The 18,093-nt window shown below is 34.3% G+C and overlaps 1 protein-coding gene across 1 annotated transcript in view; it reads left to right on the top strand.

Annotated features, from left to right (window-relative positions):
- The window catches only part of DNAH6 (dynein axonemal heavy chain 6), a 181,866-nt gene that overhangs the window by 103,068 nt on the left and 60,705 nt on the right, over positions 1-18,093 (top strand). Inside the window, exons 47-54 of the mRNA XM_087957457.1 lie at positions 5,086-5,238; positions 5,994-6,134; positions 6,688-6,930; positions 8,088-8,255; positions 10,053-10,288; positions 13,653-13,914; positions 15,447-15,570; positions 16,415-16,611. Of these exons, the coding sequence (XP_087813583.1) occupies positions 5,086-5,238; positions 5,994-6,134; positions 6,688-6,930; positions 8,088-8,255; positions 10,053-10,288; positions 13,653-13,914; positions 15,447-15,570; positions 16,415-16,611 (1,524 nt within the window). The remainder of the gene's footprint in view (positions 1-5,085; positions 5,239-5,993; positions 6,135-6,687; positions 6,931-8,087; positions 8,256-10,052; positions 10,289-13,652; positions 13,915-15,446; positions 15,571-16,414; positions 16,612-18,093) is intronic.

The following is an 18,093-nucleotide window of genomic DNA, read 5'->3' on the forward strand; positions in this document are numbered from 1 at the left end:
ATCCCCAGCTGCCAGGATCGAGAAACACTGATTTAGCAGAATGTCTGGAATGTGAAGTTATATTTGGCTTTGAAAGAAAATGTATTGATTTGCTCTTAAGGAGCCGATTAACATCCCTCCAGTTTCATAAAAAAGCTCCAAAACCTTCAAATTCACTGTTCTCATATTTAGTTTATCCAGTCCCTGGATAAAAACTCCCAGTCCCTGTAATGTTGTCTTATCACTCAGGCTTAACCTCATTAGGAACTGGGAACTCAAGAGATAATGGAAGGCAAAAATTCCCGCTGCCTGCCCCCAAGCTTTGGTATCACTATCTTAAAGTTCAGTTCACAATGATACCTCTTATACCACAGCTGAGCCAGGACTTAACTGCCAACCCCCAACCCCCCATTTTTATTTTTGAAAACTTATTTCGGCTCTATGAATTTTCATAATGGCAGTTCTCTGCAGCTGCTGTTAGTTTCCCCCATGGCTCCCTGCACTTGCCTTGGAATAGCTTCCTCTCTCATAATCAACTCCACCACATATTTTCAAATAATGGTGTGCCACCAGTAATTTTAGACAGTTTACACATTTGCTGCCTGAAAGCAGCAGGAGGGTCAATTTCCACTCAGCTTGAGAAACAATACAATAAACAACTGATAAAGATGTAATGTTAATCAAAGGTAGGGAATTGGTTGCAAAAGGCTCACTCAAGTCCTTGTCTCTATGGCTGCTATCTCTGCCCCCCCCCCGCCCCCCAAACAGCACAAACACACATTGCTTTACTGCATTTATAATTATATCAGACTGATGTTAAATACATTTTCTGCCTTTTCAACACTATAATAGCCTTTCTACTATTCTGTTGTGGGTTTTTTAACTTATAAAATTGTTTGAAAATAAGTTTGATAAGTAAGTTACATACACACACACACGCACAATATATATATATATTTGTTTTCTTAAGTTTTCGCGGGTACTTACATGTATGGATTCAGCTTTGTTTGAGTATTTTCCCACGTCATTGTAGTTGTTCTTTTAAAGTTGTAGCAATGTTTCAGCAGAATCTCATCTGCCATCATCAGGCTTCTGTATACAGATGAGATTCTGCTGAAACGTTGCTACAACTTTGAAAGAACAACTACAATGATGTGGGAAAATACCCGAACAAAGCTGAATGCCATATATATATAAAACAATAATCATTATTTACTAAGATATATCATAAGGACATTAAGGAAGCTCTCTTCATTCCTAAAAACGATTCCATTTCCCTCCCAATTATTTCATCATAGAATACAAATAATACATTGTAGAATAGAAATAAAAATTAAATACAGTGGGATAGAATGAAGAAGAATGTAGTAGAAGAGTTTGAGTACATTAGAAACTGGAACTTGTTAACATTGACATTATTTAAGTAGATCAAACCTTTCAAAACTCTTTTCAGTTTCCAAGATTGGTTACTGGATCAGATATGATATTAGTTGAACTGCATTCAGGAATATTTAGGCTGCTATTCCAGTAGACACACTTCACATAAATCATATTTTATAGGAGAATTGGAACTGCCATGAAACAGCCCCGTTACTGTGAGATAGTTTGTACTATTTATCACGCATTTCTTTCTAAAAAAGAAAATAATTGATTAACATTATTAGCAACATTTTAAGATTGATGTGTATCTACCTCATTTAATAGAAGGAAATCTCTCCAGTGGTATGTAAAATTTAATTAAACTCAGCAGGCTTGTCCTGAAAGCTTTTATCAAAACTTGGAGGATTAGGATTCTGCACTTGATACAGCTCATTGTATGTTTCTAATCTTTGAAGCATAAAAGTCCTTTTAAAATCTAGTTTACATCAAAATCAGATAAATATCAATAGGAGGCACTGTGCTAAATTTATATAAACTGTCACTAATATCATAGGATGATCATTTTTTGTGATAATACCCAATTAGTTTTTTATTACAAAGTTTTTGAAGAAAATCACCCTACAATCTTTCATAATGAATTCTGCTTTTAATTATCCATATTTCCTGAAGCATAGAGATTGATGCACATAAGTAATAGATTCAATTCTTGTTGTTAGCTGCCAAGTTTACTGTTGCAATATGTTAGAAAACTAAAACACAACTTTAATTAGAGCAATGTTATTTAAAAATATCTCTCTGGCTGAAAATTAACACAATGATAAAGAGCTTTGAAAACCCCCACAATAAATTATGATTCTGTAACTCTTACTGCTATTTATTAGCTATATTAGCAGTGGTTTTTCTAATAATGTAATCTGTACTAATGTTGCCCTGGTTATGAATATTGAATTGGGATATTTAAAATCTATTTCTTCTTTGAACATCACATGCATCAAATCAAATCTTTATTACGGTGATAGATTATCATGAATATCATCACCAATTGTTTTAGTTCATTCTTGTTAATCTTGTTTAGTTTTTGCCTTTTTCCTTTACTCTATGAAAGAAAAAAAATGGAACACATGAAATACTTCAATTGTGTGATATAAATATGTGTTTGTTTGTTTATTAAATTTATATGATGCTTATTCCCCCAATAAGGCAACTCTGCGATTTACAGATCATAAATAATTTATCATTGTTTATCAGGCATGTTTTAATTTTTTTCTCTCCCAACAATACCAAACAATAATAACTTAATAATTCATAAACATGCTGGCATTCATGAAATTAGTCTCATTGGTCAGGTAATTGTTTAATTTAGCATTTCTTCCATTTTCTCAAAAGATTAATTTCTGCCCTTGAAATCTGTCAATCTTGAACTAAATCAGTATCCTTTCTTAACTGGAGCAAAAGAGATGATCATTAGGTCATACTGTATGCAGTCAGACTGCCAAAGGCACATCATCTGAGCCTGTTAATTGTGTAACATGAAATGGAAAAAGCTTAGCTATCAGTTGAATAATGAGGCCAATCCTATAGCAATCGTCAAATATTATAAAATGTTAGAATTGTAAAGAGCCATTAAATCAACCCCCTTGCTCAGTGCAAAAACACATCCTAGACAGACGGCCATATAGTCTCTGCCTGAACACCAGTGAAGGAGAACTCATCACTTCTTAATTTGTTCCACAGTCAAACTGCTCCTTTTTTTTTGTAATTCATTTGGAATCCTCCTTCTTGTAACTTATATCTAGAATGATAGAAACAAACAAATGTGACAGACTTTCAGGTATCTGAAGGTTATCATGTTCTTCTTCTGTCATCTCTTCTCAAAGGTTAATGTGCCGAATTCCTTCTGTCAGGTTCAAGGATCATTAATAGCATTCCCTTATGCTGCAAGATATTCTGTGGTTTAGCCTCACAGCAAGACAACTTAATTCCCATGAGAAATGTACTCTGGGATCTGATGGACTTTTTTGATAACTGGTTTCGGCATGGGGGTTACTCAAATCCCTTAGTAAAGAATGTTTAGTGTAGGAGATATATTTTCAGGGATATATTTGAATTGAATTAATTTATTAACTGAAGCGCAAATTGGTTTATTGCCAGCTTTGAAGGAAATGGAGGAGGCCTAAGAAAACCTGTCCAGCTACAGTTGTTTTAAAGAGATGTGTACAAATTATAATATGTATGTAAATAGATAACAGTCAGGTATTCCATGAGGTATAGCCAACACAAAGTATTTGATTAGATCATATACCTAGTTAGGTCAGTGCAGCCATTAGGGTGCAGCTATAAGGTAATGGGGCAGGAGTACAGAGACAATGGGGTTTTGAGAGAACTAAAGGCAGGATTCTGTAATTGTAGCGGTTTTTTTTCGCCCAAGGGATTTAATTTCTTTTGCTTTCCCAGAGCTCTGTGACCTCCCAGCTTATTAGCGTTCTTGGCCTTTTCTAGGTTTTATGGTTTAGCTGACTATTTTAGTTTCCCTGGGAACGTATATTAAAGTAGCAATTTTTAGCTTAATCCCCCAAATCTCCATTAGGAAACAGTTTGTTTGAGAATGTTTATTTCATCAGAGATAATTTAACAAAAAGGTATAAAAAATATTCCAAACAAGTAAATATTGAGATAACGCACAGAATCTCTACAAAACTTAGATACCATATACCAGTAGATAAATCCTAAGACAGAGTTACCTTGAGATAAGGTGGGTGGCCTATTAATTTAATAAACAAACAAACAATAAAAATAAGACACTGAGTTTTAAACTTAATCCAGCAACTATTTATAAAAATCTTATTCAGATAAACATAGGCATTGAAACATAGGCATTGTGGCTTTTCTGCATGTACCTTTCTTTCTTTCTATGTCCCACTGAGAGAGAATGGACGGGATATATGCATTTGTGTTTTTCTGAATTTGAGTGACATGTGTATCATTAGGAAGATACCATATAGGATATTTATGTTCTGTGGGATATTGTGGTACATATGGACACTCTTCTACATTTTATTGTACTGATTTAGTGAAGCAGAATAATAATAGGCAATATTATGATTATCCATGGAATCTTGGTTCTGCTGAAAATATAAACGTCTCTTAAGTAATTTGGATTTTGCAAATTTGTGGTAGAAAGGAAATCAGTAAAACTGAACTTTCCAGATTTTTAAGATGTTGCTTAAACTTTCTTATTTGTTTACAGATTTGACATTAATAAGTAAAAATTAGATGAGGTTAATTTTTCAATATTTATTTATGTTCAGAAGTAAGCCCCATTCAAGATAAATCAAAACAGCACAAATTATCAGTCTTGGATAAACAATCCAACAGTACAGATAACATGCTGAGAAAAAAGGAGACATCTGTTCCTCTGCTGAAAATCTCAGATTTTAGCAGCAATAATATGTTTTATGCTAATTAATACTGCAGTTTTTTTAACAACATGTTTTGGATGTAAATATCATGGGGGGAAATGCTTAATGATTGGGTTTTTATACATAACTTAGGAGCGACAAATTAAAAGTAAAGCTGAGAAGAAAACATATTTTAGAAGTAACCAGATCTGATTCTTGTAATGGATACTAGTTCTCTTTTCTCTTATTTTCTAGCAATGTTTGGTTTCTGACTCTCTTTTTTTAACAATATAACTTTTTAAATACTTGGTATTTATAAAATCTTTAGATAGTTGTAGAAGAATTCCTAGAAGATATAAATAATATTTTGAATTCTGGAGAGGTACCTAATCTGTTTGAAAAGGATGAACTGGAGTTTGTCATGGCAGCTACTCGACCCAAGGCAAAAGAAGTAGGAATAGCAGAGGGCAACAGAGATGAGGTAAGATATTATAAATACTGTAAATTTACATGTATAATTTAAATCCATGTTTATTATAGATATTTAAATATATCAGCAATTTATAAGAATTAGAGAGGTATATAAGCCCCTGACTTACAACCATTCATTTAGTGACCATTTGAAAATTTCAGTGGCATTGACATGACCGTTTTTTATACTTACAACCATTGTAGCATCCCCATGGTCAAAATTCAGGCACCTGGCAAATGGCATGTATTTATGACAGTTGCACTATACCAGAGTCATGTGATCACCATTTGTAACCTTCCCAGCTGGCTTCTGACAAACAAAAGTCAATGGGAATTTGCTTAATGACCACACAATTCAATTAATTACTGCAGTGATTCACTTAACAACTGTGACAAAAAGGTAATAAAATAGGTTAAAACTCACTTAACAACTGCCTTGTTTAGCAATGGAAATTTTGGACTCAGTTGTGATAGTAAGTCCAGGACTACCTATATTTAAGCCATTTAGACTATTGCTTCTTATAGTACAGGGTTGTCAAATTCATGGCCTGTGGACCGGATGCGTCACGTGCTGGCTCCACCCCCGCTTGGTTTAGCAATGAGGGAAAAAGTCCTGATACATCACGTGACGATGCCATGATGATGCAAGTTTGACACCCCTGTATCATTTTCAGTAACACAAACTGTCTAAAAAGTGGATGATGGAAATGATACTAATAATTATGTTTACTTTCTGTCACTGAATTATAACTTGTCTTTTCTCAGGTATTTCAGTATTTCATTAGTCGAGTCCGACAGAAGCTGCACATTGTCCTGTGTATGAGTCCTGTTGGAGATGCTTTCCGAGCACGGTGCCGAATGTTTCCCTCCCTTGTGAACTGCTGCACTATTGACTGGTTTGTGCAGGTAAACAATTCATTGAAGAATGTTGATAAGATGTTAAACAATTTATGAATCTACTTTAAGGATTGCTATTTTCCCATCAAGTTTACTTTTTTCTATATACTGAAACATTATATTCAACCTATAATTTAAGTACAAATTAATATAATTTTGGAAAATGGTCAAACATTGGCCCTTGGTTTTTCTCATCATTCATGGCTTTTGAGAAAATTATTTTACATTTTATAGGGAAAGAAGAAATATCTCTGCTAAATGTAATAGTAACTAAAAGGAAAATATCCTTCAATAGTCAATGAGCATTAATGTTTTCATGGGTTACAAGTGGAATACATTAGTATTTCTTTCCAATTCCAGAAATCATAAATTAAAGCAGCTGCCTTATGTTCATGCCATATGAAAGTATGATATTAAGTACAATTTAATAATGGCCTCCACATCCTTTTAGTCTTTCAGTGACAATTCTGCTGAAATAAATTGAAAAAAAATGGTTTGTGTATTGCACATATATTTCAAGAAAGATTATTTAGATAGCCATTTTCTCTTTTTTTTCCCCCAGTGGCCAAAAGAAGCACTTCTTTCTGTATCAAGAACTTTTTTTATGCATGTTGATCTCGGAACTGATCGAATGAAAGAGAAACTTTCTGTAATGTGTGTAGACATCCATATGAGTGTTACAGAGATGGCAGAGCAGTATTATGCAGAGCTCCGGCGACGCTACTATACAACACCAACTTCCTATTTAGAGTTAATCAATCTTTATTTGTCCATGCTTGCTGAAAAAAGGAAGCAACTGGTTTCAGTACGTTGATCTTTATTAAATAATAATGGAATTTAGTATAGAAACGTTTTTCATTCCCTACCCCACTGTTGTCATACAAACAAACTTATTTATATTGTTCTTTGTAATGAAAATATTGCTATTCGGTAGTAGGAGTGTAGGTATCATTTCTATCAAATTGGCTTAAATATAATCTCTCATCCATTTATATCTAAATTTAGCATGATTGTATAAGAAATTCAGATGTCAACATTTCTGTCTCTGAATAAGGCAATCTACATTCAGGAAAAACAGCTGTTGATGGTTTTAGCCATACTTTTCACAGATAATAGGAGTTTTGTGCAGTTATCTTCCAGACAGATGCTACTAATCTGTACAATGAAAGACAATGTATTCTAGTCTTCATATGTAGACACAGCTAGGACTGCAAATCTCCATAAGCTTCAAATGTTATATGCGGCAAAACTGGACATAGCAGCATGGATGGAAATGTATTTGTCTATCTCTCAGCAAAAACTACCTACTAGATTGGTACAATATGGACTAGCTTTCTTCACTCTTCAGTTGTCTTTAGACCGGTGGCCCCCAAGCTTTTGGACACCAGGGACCAATTCCATAGAGAGAGATTTTTCCGCAGACCGGAAGGGGTGCGGTTTCATGTGCTACCTATATCCCTCAGCGGGGGCTTTGCTTGTTTGTGCAGCCAGTTTCTGACATACTGCAGACCGGAGATTGGGGACCCCTGCTTTAGACCATTCTGGTTTGAAATTTTGGGAGCTATGGTCTGATTAAGGAATACCAGTTGAAGAAGTCTACCCTAAGATCTAGTAGAATAAAACAGTCTTTGAGTAAAAAAAACATTGCAGCAAAGTGTCAATTATAGTGTGAAAACTAGGTTAACTTTGATAGAAATATTTACTTTGTTGTAAAAGATAATGTTTTTTAAGTAAAAGAAATGCTAAAGCTATCCAGTCGAGTAATTTCTTTGGCATGCTGATTTGGCTAATTAAAATGATGGTAATAAATACATATTAAAATATTGATATCATTATCACGGTCATTTTAATTTAACTAAGATTATCCATAGAATTACTGAAAACAGCCACCTGCATCAGATTTTTAAGATATCTTTTCAAAGTACTGAAACAATTATCAGTATTTATTTGCTTGTTTTTCAGGCTCGGGATCGGGTAAAGAATGGTTTATCCAAACTGTTAGAGACAAATGTACTTGTTGACAAAATGAAATTAGATCTTTCTGCTTTAGAACCAGTTCTCAAGGAGAAATCAGTGGATGTTGAGGCCTTGATGGAAAAATTAGCAGTCGATCAAGAAAACGCTGATCAGGTATAAAATGTTATTAAATATTTTTAAAAAAATTAATATATATTTATTTATCAATGTAACGCCACGGTATGTCTTCCTCTATCTGAATATTTTTCTGTTCGGCAGTTCCTAGATAAAGTAACATATATAAAAACATTTAAGGGTGTTTGCATGTTATGTTATAAGTTAATATGTGGATGTTGTAAGAATGTGAATGCCAAATGGTTTTGTAATCCCTAATAAATAGGAATGCACAAGCATCTTTGAGATCACCTCTGAGAAACAGATCAGCCAATCTGCCATTTTGGGAATGGCCACAATTTTTGCAATTCGAGAATTGCCACTGCTTCCAAAATGGTGCCCTCTTCCAGAATAGTACCATGTGGCCTCTGTAGAGGAAGAGCTCTCTTTCTCAAAGGTGGTTTTCAGTAAGTGGAGTGAGTTGTGACTAGAATGAGTGAAGTTCCAAGACTATGGAAACTAGTGGGGTGGGAAACTCTGAAAAGGGTGCCTCGAGGTGGGAGACACCCAAGTAAAACACATATGAATACCAAACTCTCCACTTAATGACATAGAGGGCCACTTAATCATAATGTAAAAAGCAGGAATTGTGGCCATTAAGCAAGGCAATCACATGGGCTTCTTACTTCATGACTGCCACAACTTATAATCATAATTTTGTGCTCAACTGTGACCATAAACCAAAAACTACCTGAAGTGCAGTCTCATTTGCTTTGGGTAGGGAAAGCTTTATCAATGCAGAGTTTTTAACTTTCTTCATTAAGAAAGCAATATCTTTCCACATGTTAAAAGATCAGATCATAATAGCAATGGCACTTCATAGTGCTTCACAGCTCTCTCTTCGCGGTTTACAGGGCCTGCCTATTGCCCCCAACAATCTGGGTCATTTTACCCACCTCACCAGGATGGAAGGCTGAGTCAACCTTGAGCTGGTCAGAATCAAATTGCTGGCAGTCGGCAGAATTATCTTCATTCTAACCACTGCACTACCACGGCTCTAGTAGAAGAATTTTACTAAATAGAAACAATAAACTTTAATGGAGGTTTTCGATCCACCAGAATTCTACTGCCTGAAAAGGGAAGGAATTTCTCCAGTTATACAATTCCCCCCTCTGCTTTTAAACTCTAAGGAATCCTTTGAGGCAATGAGGAAGATAGCATTGGAGTCCTGTCTATACCCCCCTCCATACACTGTTCTTCCTACTAGAATAATTTTGCTTAAGGATATTTCATCTAATCCACTAAATTCTGAATTCCCATATAAGCAATGACTGCTACCTGTTCTATTTCGTTTTCTTAGGAAATCTGCACGTAATCCTCAATTTAAAAGCATTCATTTCACAATGGTTTGGAGCTACAACAGTGCTTTAAAAAGTGATTTGTGACCTGTCCTCAAAGTTACGACCATTGCATCACCCCGATAGTCACATGAGTTTGGGCACTTGGCAATTGGCTTGCATTTGCAACCATAGTCAGAGGATGGCAATTTGCAACCTTTCCAGCCGGCTTCCAACAAGCAGAAACAATGGGGGAAGCTGGATTTGCTTAACAACCATGTAATTCATTTAACAACAATGTTAAAAATAGTTGTGAAATTGGGGGGTCATGTGATGACTCATTTAACAACTACATTGTTAGTGATCAAAATCACTTTGTTACTCATTGTGGTCTTAAGTCGAGGATTATCTGTGTTTAAAATATTTTTTTCTTAAAATATGTATTTCTTTTTAATTTTATTTATCGATTAATTTTTTATGCTGCCCATCTCTCCTACAAGGTGACTCTTTTTTCTTCCAGGTTCGGCGTGTTGTTCAGGAAGATGAAGCTGTTGCAAAAGTAAAAGCAGAGGAAACTCAGGCAATAGCTGATGATGCCCAGAGAGATTTGGATGAAGCCCTTCCAGCTTTAGAAGCTGCCAACAAAGCCTTAGATTCTTTAGATAAGGCAGATATTTCTGAAATCAGAGTTTTCACTAAACCTCCTGATCTTGTCATGACAGTGATGGAAGCTATTTGTATTCTTTTAAATGCAAAGTAAGATTGCTATATTTATATATATAACCCTATATAACCCTATATTTATATATTTAATCTTTTGTATTGACTTGTAGCTTTTATCCTTCACCTAGAGTGATGTTGTTTCTGAAAGCAATTTTCTTCAGCATGTGTTAATTTTTCCATCTTTTGTGCAATTATACGTGATGCCCCTCTGATCCAAATTTCCCAACAGCTATTGAAATAGCTAATGTCATGAAGCTGAAACCATAAAACTGGTGACCTCACACTATCCCTTTGGTAATAGTTATAGATAGGTCTTTTGTCCCGTCCCCCCGTCTCCCCCCCCCCCCGATATTAGGGCTTCAAATTCAAAAGGATAAATATGCATCGGAGAACACCTGGCACCTCTCAGCAACTTTTTAAAACTACTTAGACTCTTCCCAAGGTCACACAGTTGTCTTCTACAGCCGGTGTGCAATCTTGAGAAAAGAAATGTTGCCTTGAATGTTGACAGCCTATCCCAAAGGAATTCAGTAAAGCATGATCCTTCAAGTGTAGTTATTGGAGAGCAAATGAAAGGCATAGTAATATACTTTTTTAAAAGATAGGTTTGTATAGTGGTTAAGGCACCCTTCTAGAAACCAGGAGAACATGAGTTCTAGTTCCACCTTAAGCATGAAAAGCTGGCTGGGTGACTTTGGGCCAGGCATTCGCTCTCAGCCCAACCTACCTCATAAGGTTGTGTTTGAGGGAAAATGGGAGGAGGAAGAAGGGAGGAGGTATGTTCCCTAGATTATTTATACAGATAATAAAGATGGGATAAAAAATAAATACAAGTTCTGACTCTGGTCCACCTCATTGTATGTAGGACTTCATTTACTATCACCAAACTATACTTCTTCCTTAATGCTTACAGTACACTTCAGCACCCTTTTCCTCTCAATATTTGCTGTTATTTTTTTCCTTCCATGTTTCTTCTGCCATTGCACTGTTCCAGCTGATTCAGCTGATACATTTCCCACCCCCCAGACAAGCTGTCAACTATTGTGGCACAGCCTCGAAATATAGCTGTTCAATTGGCTGCTGGCATAGGTATTTCATTGACCTTTAAGCTTTCCAAAAGACCAAATGCCCACACCATTCTCTGAACTGTCTTCCCCAATGGTTAAAATGCCCTGTGGTCTGATTCATCTTGTAGAGAATATAAGGATGGCTGGACATCTCATAGCTAGTCCATTCTGCCCTTAGCATAGTCTATCTAATGACTGACATTTGCAATCAACTATTACATATTGAATCTAAATTCAATTTTGTACATGCCAAGCCAGACAAAACTGACACATAGAGTAAATTTGCAAGTTGACTCTACCCTTCTAAGCCTTGTATGTCCCATCTGCTTATGAGTATGAATAACTCCCTAAATAGATGCACATCTTTGATGTTTTATGATGACTACTCATTTGTTTATGTCTGATTTATTTTGGCCATGTCATGCATGCAAATCCATTGGAGAAGGCAATGATACTAGGAATGATTAATGGAATAAGAAGAAGGGGAAAGCAAAAACATGCTGGCTTTATAACATTAAATCTGATACAAAGTTGTGCATCCAACAATTGAAAGAAGCTGTGCTTGACAGGATAGCATGGGCAGCACTTGCCTACAAAGTCTCCGATAGTCAGATATGACTAAATGGTTAAAATAACAGTGACTCATTTGCTTGCTTAATTCAATCAAGATTATCACTTTGTATTTTTGTTTTGAATAAATTGATCATAATATATATTTATGTTACACAATTACACATGTTTATTAGACAAAACCATGGATTTAGTACTGATTTACTCTTAATAAGATTTACAAAAAAACGAACCCCACTGAATTCAGTGAATCTGAATAAATAGAAATGCTGTCCAATATTACCAATTTAAAATGGAATAACTGTTCAATAACTATGACTAAATAGTATCAGTTTATTTATATGATTGTCAATTTCTTACAAGGCCATCTTCTCTTCATCTATTGATATCAGTTTGAGAATCTGTATACTCCATATCCTTTTTAATGCATTAAATCATATAGAACAATGTAGAATTGTTTTCCTTTTTGGATGTTTTGCTTATGTTTCAGTAGTCTTGATTTTAAAACAACATTGTTTTGTCATGTAGCAATTTGAGCTCTTGAATGAAAGTGTGACATGAAGATAACTATCCTTTTTTGAGAAGAGAAATCAGAACATTTCATTTATGAGTTTCTCTTCCTATAACAAAGGACTGTAATTAATCACATCTTTTATGTTATTTATAATAGTACATAAAGAGTGTAACCCTATACATGTTTACTCAGAAATAAAAATCTACATGTAATAATTGATTTTGGAGGGTGTGGCATAGGATTGCAGGCAGCCCACAGTAATGTTATTTGCCAAATAAAGTACAACACTTGGACTATTTAGTGCTGGCATTTCAGTTTCTCAGCAGAACTAAGCCTCAAGATGCAGTTGTAAATCACCTTCTTTCCATTTCTACATAAAAAAGAATTATGTATGACATCAAAAATGGCAGCATGTTTTATCAATCTCTCATTTACTTTTAGAGGATGTCAATGACATGGATGAAAACGTATTTTCTGTTTAAAAAATAGAAAGGAACCTTGTGTTTGCCAAGGAAAAAGAAAGATAAAAAAAAACTGCCTCAGGATAATGAAATTATATATTTTTACATGTTGGGATGTGGTTAAATTTTCTATGCTGTACAGGAAGAGAAATTGTAGCAGCTTAATATACTTTCTTTTTCAAAAAATGAATTAAATGATATTCATAATGGTTAAGGCACCAGGCTAGAAAGCAGGAGACTAAATTCTACTCCCAAATTTGGGCCAGTCTCTCTCTCTCTCTCTCTCTTTCTCTCTTTCTCTCTCTTACTTATAAAAAATAATGAAGGTGGGATAAAAAAAACTCTAAATAATAATAAGCTTTACTTGGAACAGCTTTCATCCTGCAATGATCCCCCATCAAACATTCACACTTGTCTATCCCAGGTCCTTGGAAAGGACTCAGTAAATAGATAAAAATGCAAAACTCAGTCTGACCATCTTGGCTGACTATGGGACAAACCATAGAAGCTTCAGTTTATGATACTGCAAAAAAATAATTTAAACATGCAGCATCCAGCACAATTTCCTTGTATTATATCCTCCCCCTAGGATCAGAAGCCTTTTTTAACTCTTTTCACCAAGTCTGCATACTGGATATACCTGTAGGTCATGAAACATACAGTATATTTCATCTTAAAACTGGAGGTTGTTTTTTTTTTTTTTTTTAAACCTATAATACTGATCTTTTTACAATATATATTTTCCAGGGAAGATCTTCATCAATCTTTTCATTTTAATCTTTCAGGCCTGACTGGGCAACAGCAAAACAACTACTCAGTGATTCCACTTTCCTGAGGAAGCTTCTAGAATATGATAAAGAAAATATAAAGAGCGCGATATTAAGTAAGCTTCAGAAATACATAAACAATCCTGATTTTGTGCCAGAAAAGGTAGAGAAAGTGTCAAAGGCATGCAAGTCTATGTGCATGTGGGTGAGAGCTATGGATTTATACTCTCGCGTTGTAAAGGTGGTCGAGCCAAAAAGGCAAAAGTTACATGCTGCCCAGGTATTTATTCTTTTTTTCCCCAAATTTTTTTTTTATCTGCAGTCTGATTATTAACTGTTGAATCAATTCTCTTCTGTTTTTACCTATTAGCAACTAAGTGATGAAAACAAGCACTTTTTCTAGTACGATCGGTTCGCTATTGATTCTTTCATACAATGAAAGAATTCATTCCTATATTGACATGTAACCTGTCTTGGATTATGAAAATTCTTTATTTGTAGTGTTAGATGTTAAATGCCTTTCTTTCTCTTTCCATTTCATTCCCAAACCTGCAGGAGCATAGAATATTTTTCTCTTCTTGTCTTGCAAAAGCATAGAGTCAAAGAAGAATTTGCTGATTCTTTAGACCTGCCCTTCTGCATTTGCTTACTTAGACCAAGCTGACAGTAATGGAGAACATTTGCTTAGTTTAAGCTTTTATAGATATCCCTTCAAATTACCATTGTCTGAAGAGTAGCACTGCTACCACAACAATTTCAATATTGTTTTTTTTTCTTTATCAAACTCTCTCCTTTAAATCAAACTGACAAAGCTAGGACTGAGTTTATGTACTTCCCACTTCCCCACAGAACAATCCCTGTCTGTATATAAAGTTGAGGCAATTGCAAGTGAATGATGTTTTTTAAAGTTTCAGTCATCAGCTTATTTTTATGAGTGGCAATGTTTGTGTTTTTATTTTGTTTTCCTCTTTACATTTCTATTGCATGTTCCCCAAATTAGGGAATGTGTTGTTTCTGAAATTGCCTTCATTTACATCTTTAGAAGAACAATTAAGATTTATTTCTGTAGCAAGATGTTTATATGATAACATATGGCTGGGGGGGGGGGGCTATAATGTTGTTATTTATATATCTTTGAGAAGAAATATATTTGGCATTTCTATAAATTGAATAAATGAATCTAATGTATTTTGCTAACATGTCCCAAAATCATTAGTCCATACACTTTATGTGTTTTTAGGTGGCATGCCATAGTGAAGTAGCAATATTTCAGAAATATTTGATTATCTGATAAATGAGAACCATCTTATGGCAATATAAAATAAAATTGAAATCAGGGAGGAAAATCTCTGCTGCTGCCTATTTGCCCATGAACTTTTCAAAGGAAAGTTGTTATAATTCCCATTCCAACATTTTTGTTCTCAACAAAGCATGTGTGCATGAACGGGTGTAGGAAGGAATATTTTATAGCTGTTCCATTTACTAATATATTAAATTATATTGGTATTACAATAAATCGTTAGCTTGGCATGGTACCAAAAGAGTTGGATTTGTGATACTTTGATTCAGATGCAATTCTATTTTTAAAGATGGTGACTCATTTTGAGGAAATCTTGAGATTCCTCAAAGTGAACATGAATATGTATTAAATGTTATATAATTTATAATGTTATATAAGTAGTGATAATGTATAATTATTTGTAGTTTCTTCCATATTCTATTTTGCTCGAAAGCAACTGAGCAAATAAATAAAATAAGACATTCAGAATATATGGCAGAATAATAATTTGAATTAATTCGTATTATGATTAGGCAGAACTTGATGCAACTTTAGCTACCCTTCGTGATAAGCAAAAAAAACTGAGACAGGTAGAGGAACAAATACAGGAATTACAAGATCAATATGAAAGAAGTGTGAATGAAAAAGAAACCCTTGGTAAGTACCTATTTTAAAAATTATAAAAAATATTTCAGAGTGGTGTTTCTTAATTATCTTCTTAGTGTATGGAACGAGTTCCAAGCTCTCATGAAATCTGTACTAATACAAGTAGTCCTTGACTTACAACTACAATTGAGCTCAAAATTTCTGTAGCTAAGCATGACAGTTGTCAAGTGAGTTTTGCCACATTTTATGATCTTTCTTGCCAAAGTTGTTAAGTGAATCACTGCAGTTGTTAAATTAGTGCCATGGTTGTTAAGTGAGTCTGGCTCCCCCCATTGACTTCGCTTTTCAGAAGGTTGCAAAAGTGATCACATCATCCTTGGACACTGCAATCATCGTAAGTGTGAATCAGTTGCTGAATTTTTGATCATGTGACCATTGGGGATGCTGCAACTGTTGTAAGTGTGAAAAATGTTGTAAGGCACTTTTATAGTGCTGTTGTAACTTTGAACGATCACTAAACAAACTGTTGTAAGTTGAGGACTGCTTGTAAAAGTTCACCAGTGTAGTTTAGTAACATCTTAAAATCCTGCTTACACAGTCATCTTTCAAAAACATATTTTCACTGAAGCCGTACACACAAAATGTAATAGCAAAATATCCATATGTGAGAAATGTGTCATGTTATGTTAGGAAGGCAGTTTGGTAAGAAAGTGCAGATTATCAACACAAAATCAAATGATCGTAATCTATTTTTTAAGAATTACTCCATAATGAAATCTTTCATATTGCTAACTCTAGTGCTGTGTTTTGTTAGTCATTCAAAAGACAAAAAATAGTTAATGAAATGAATTACTCTGAATTATAACCATGATCTAATAGAATTATCATTGTTTAGCAAAGACCATGGCACTGACTCAGGCTCGTCTCAACCGCGCTGGAAGACTTACAGCTGCATTAGGGGATGAACAGGTTCGATGGGAAGAAAGTATTTTGAATTTTGAGGCAGAGATTTCAAATATCACTGGAAATGTATTCATAGCTGCTGCTTGTGTAGCCTACTATGGGGCTTTTACTGCACATTATAGACAATTGGTGAGTTAAATTAAAATATTTATTTTCTCTAGACCATAACTTTTACTGATTTGACTTTTATTTTTATCTTATTATGAAGCCGGTATGCTTCATAAACGCTGCTGTACATCATAGAAGCACTTGTAAATCTAAATAAGTGCAAATAATTTTCCCACATATGGAGAACTGTAAAAAAAATCTACACAGCCAAATCATGATCTTCCCCTTTTTGCTGTCAGTAATCAAGAGTGGCTAAGGGAACTGGATATTTTTTTGATGCTGCTCTTTAAAATAATAATCAAGATCAAAAAGAAAGAAAAATGTGTAAATGGAAACTGTAACCTAGAATGGAAATAGTGATTTGGGAGCATGCTGCTCAGGTCAAATATTTATGAGCCACGGTGGCGCAGTGGTTAGAGTGCAGTACTGCAGGCTACTTCTGCTGCCTGCTGGCTGCCTGCAATTTGGCAGTTCGAATCTCACCAGACTCAAGGTTGGCTTAGCCTTCTATCTTTCCAAGGTTGGTAAAATGAGGACCGGATTGTTGGGGGCAATATGCTCTTTCTGTAAACTGCTTAGAGAGGTGTGTAAAAGCACTGTGAAGCGCTATATAAGTCTAAGTGCTATTGTTTTTTTTAATAAGTTTTTTATTTTTTATATTTTAAAAACACCTCTTTTGGTGAACAATTTAGTTCCAGGTTTTTACATTTCAATGAAAATGTGGCCTTGATTACATATTCTTTTATCATAATCAATTTCATATCATTTATATTCATCACAATTATTATATTCATTTCCAATTCATATCATAGCTTATTTCATTTTTCTTTAAATATTCTCATATCTTATTTTAAAATGGTATCTAAAATTTCCTATTTCATTTGTATATTCATTATACTTATATACAGTACTTTATCTGTCACATTTGCAATATTATCACATACTTTTATTTCATTCACTATTCAATTAATTTCATCATAGTTCTAATAATTCAAGAAAAAAATAACCCCCTTTAATTATCAATTTGAGTGTGCCACCCTTTTACCTTATTCATTCCTCAGTTTACTCCCCTTTATTTCATAATAATAATTTACCATAATATAATTACTTTTTAATTATCACATTCTAGATTAATAACAATAGTCTCCTATCACATATGCATATATATATATTAAGTCAGATTCTGCATAGTATTTTTCCCTCAATTGCATTCTAAATCATTGTTTCAGAAGTATTCAATTAATTATAGAAACTGATATCAATCTTTCTATTACAATCCTTATAATTCATTTTAATTTTATTCTTCTTTACACTTATCATTCTTATCCTAAATTCCCATTTCCACAATTATTCCAGTTAGAGCTATATGTGATTTAGCCATAATCCTTAAAAAAAGAAACAAAAACCAAAAAAAATCAGTTCCAGTCTTTTCAATTTAAAAGTCTGTATTCTTGTATACCATAACATATTACCTTGCAGAATCCCCTTTCCTACTCCTCATCT

This window comes from Notechis scutatus, chromosome 2 (genome assembly GCF_049901735.1).
Source record: "Notechis scutatus isolate UNSWTSFEM ecotype Mainland chromosome 2, rNotScu1.2, whole genome shotgun sequence".
Classification (NCBI taxonomy): Eukaryota; Metazoa; Chordata; class Lepidosauria; order Squamata; family Elapidae; genus Notechis; species Notechis scutatus.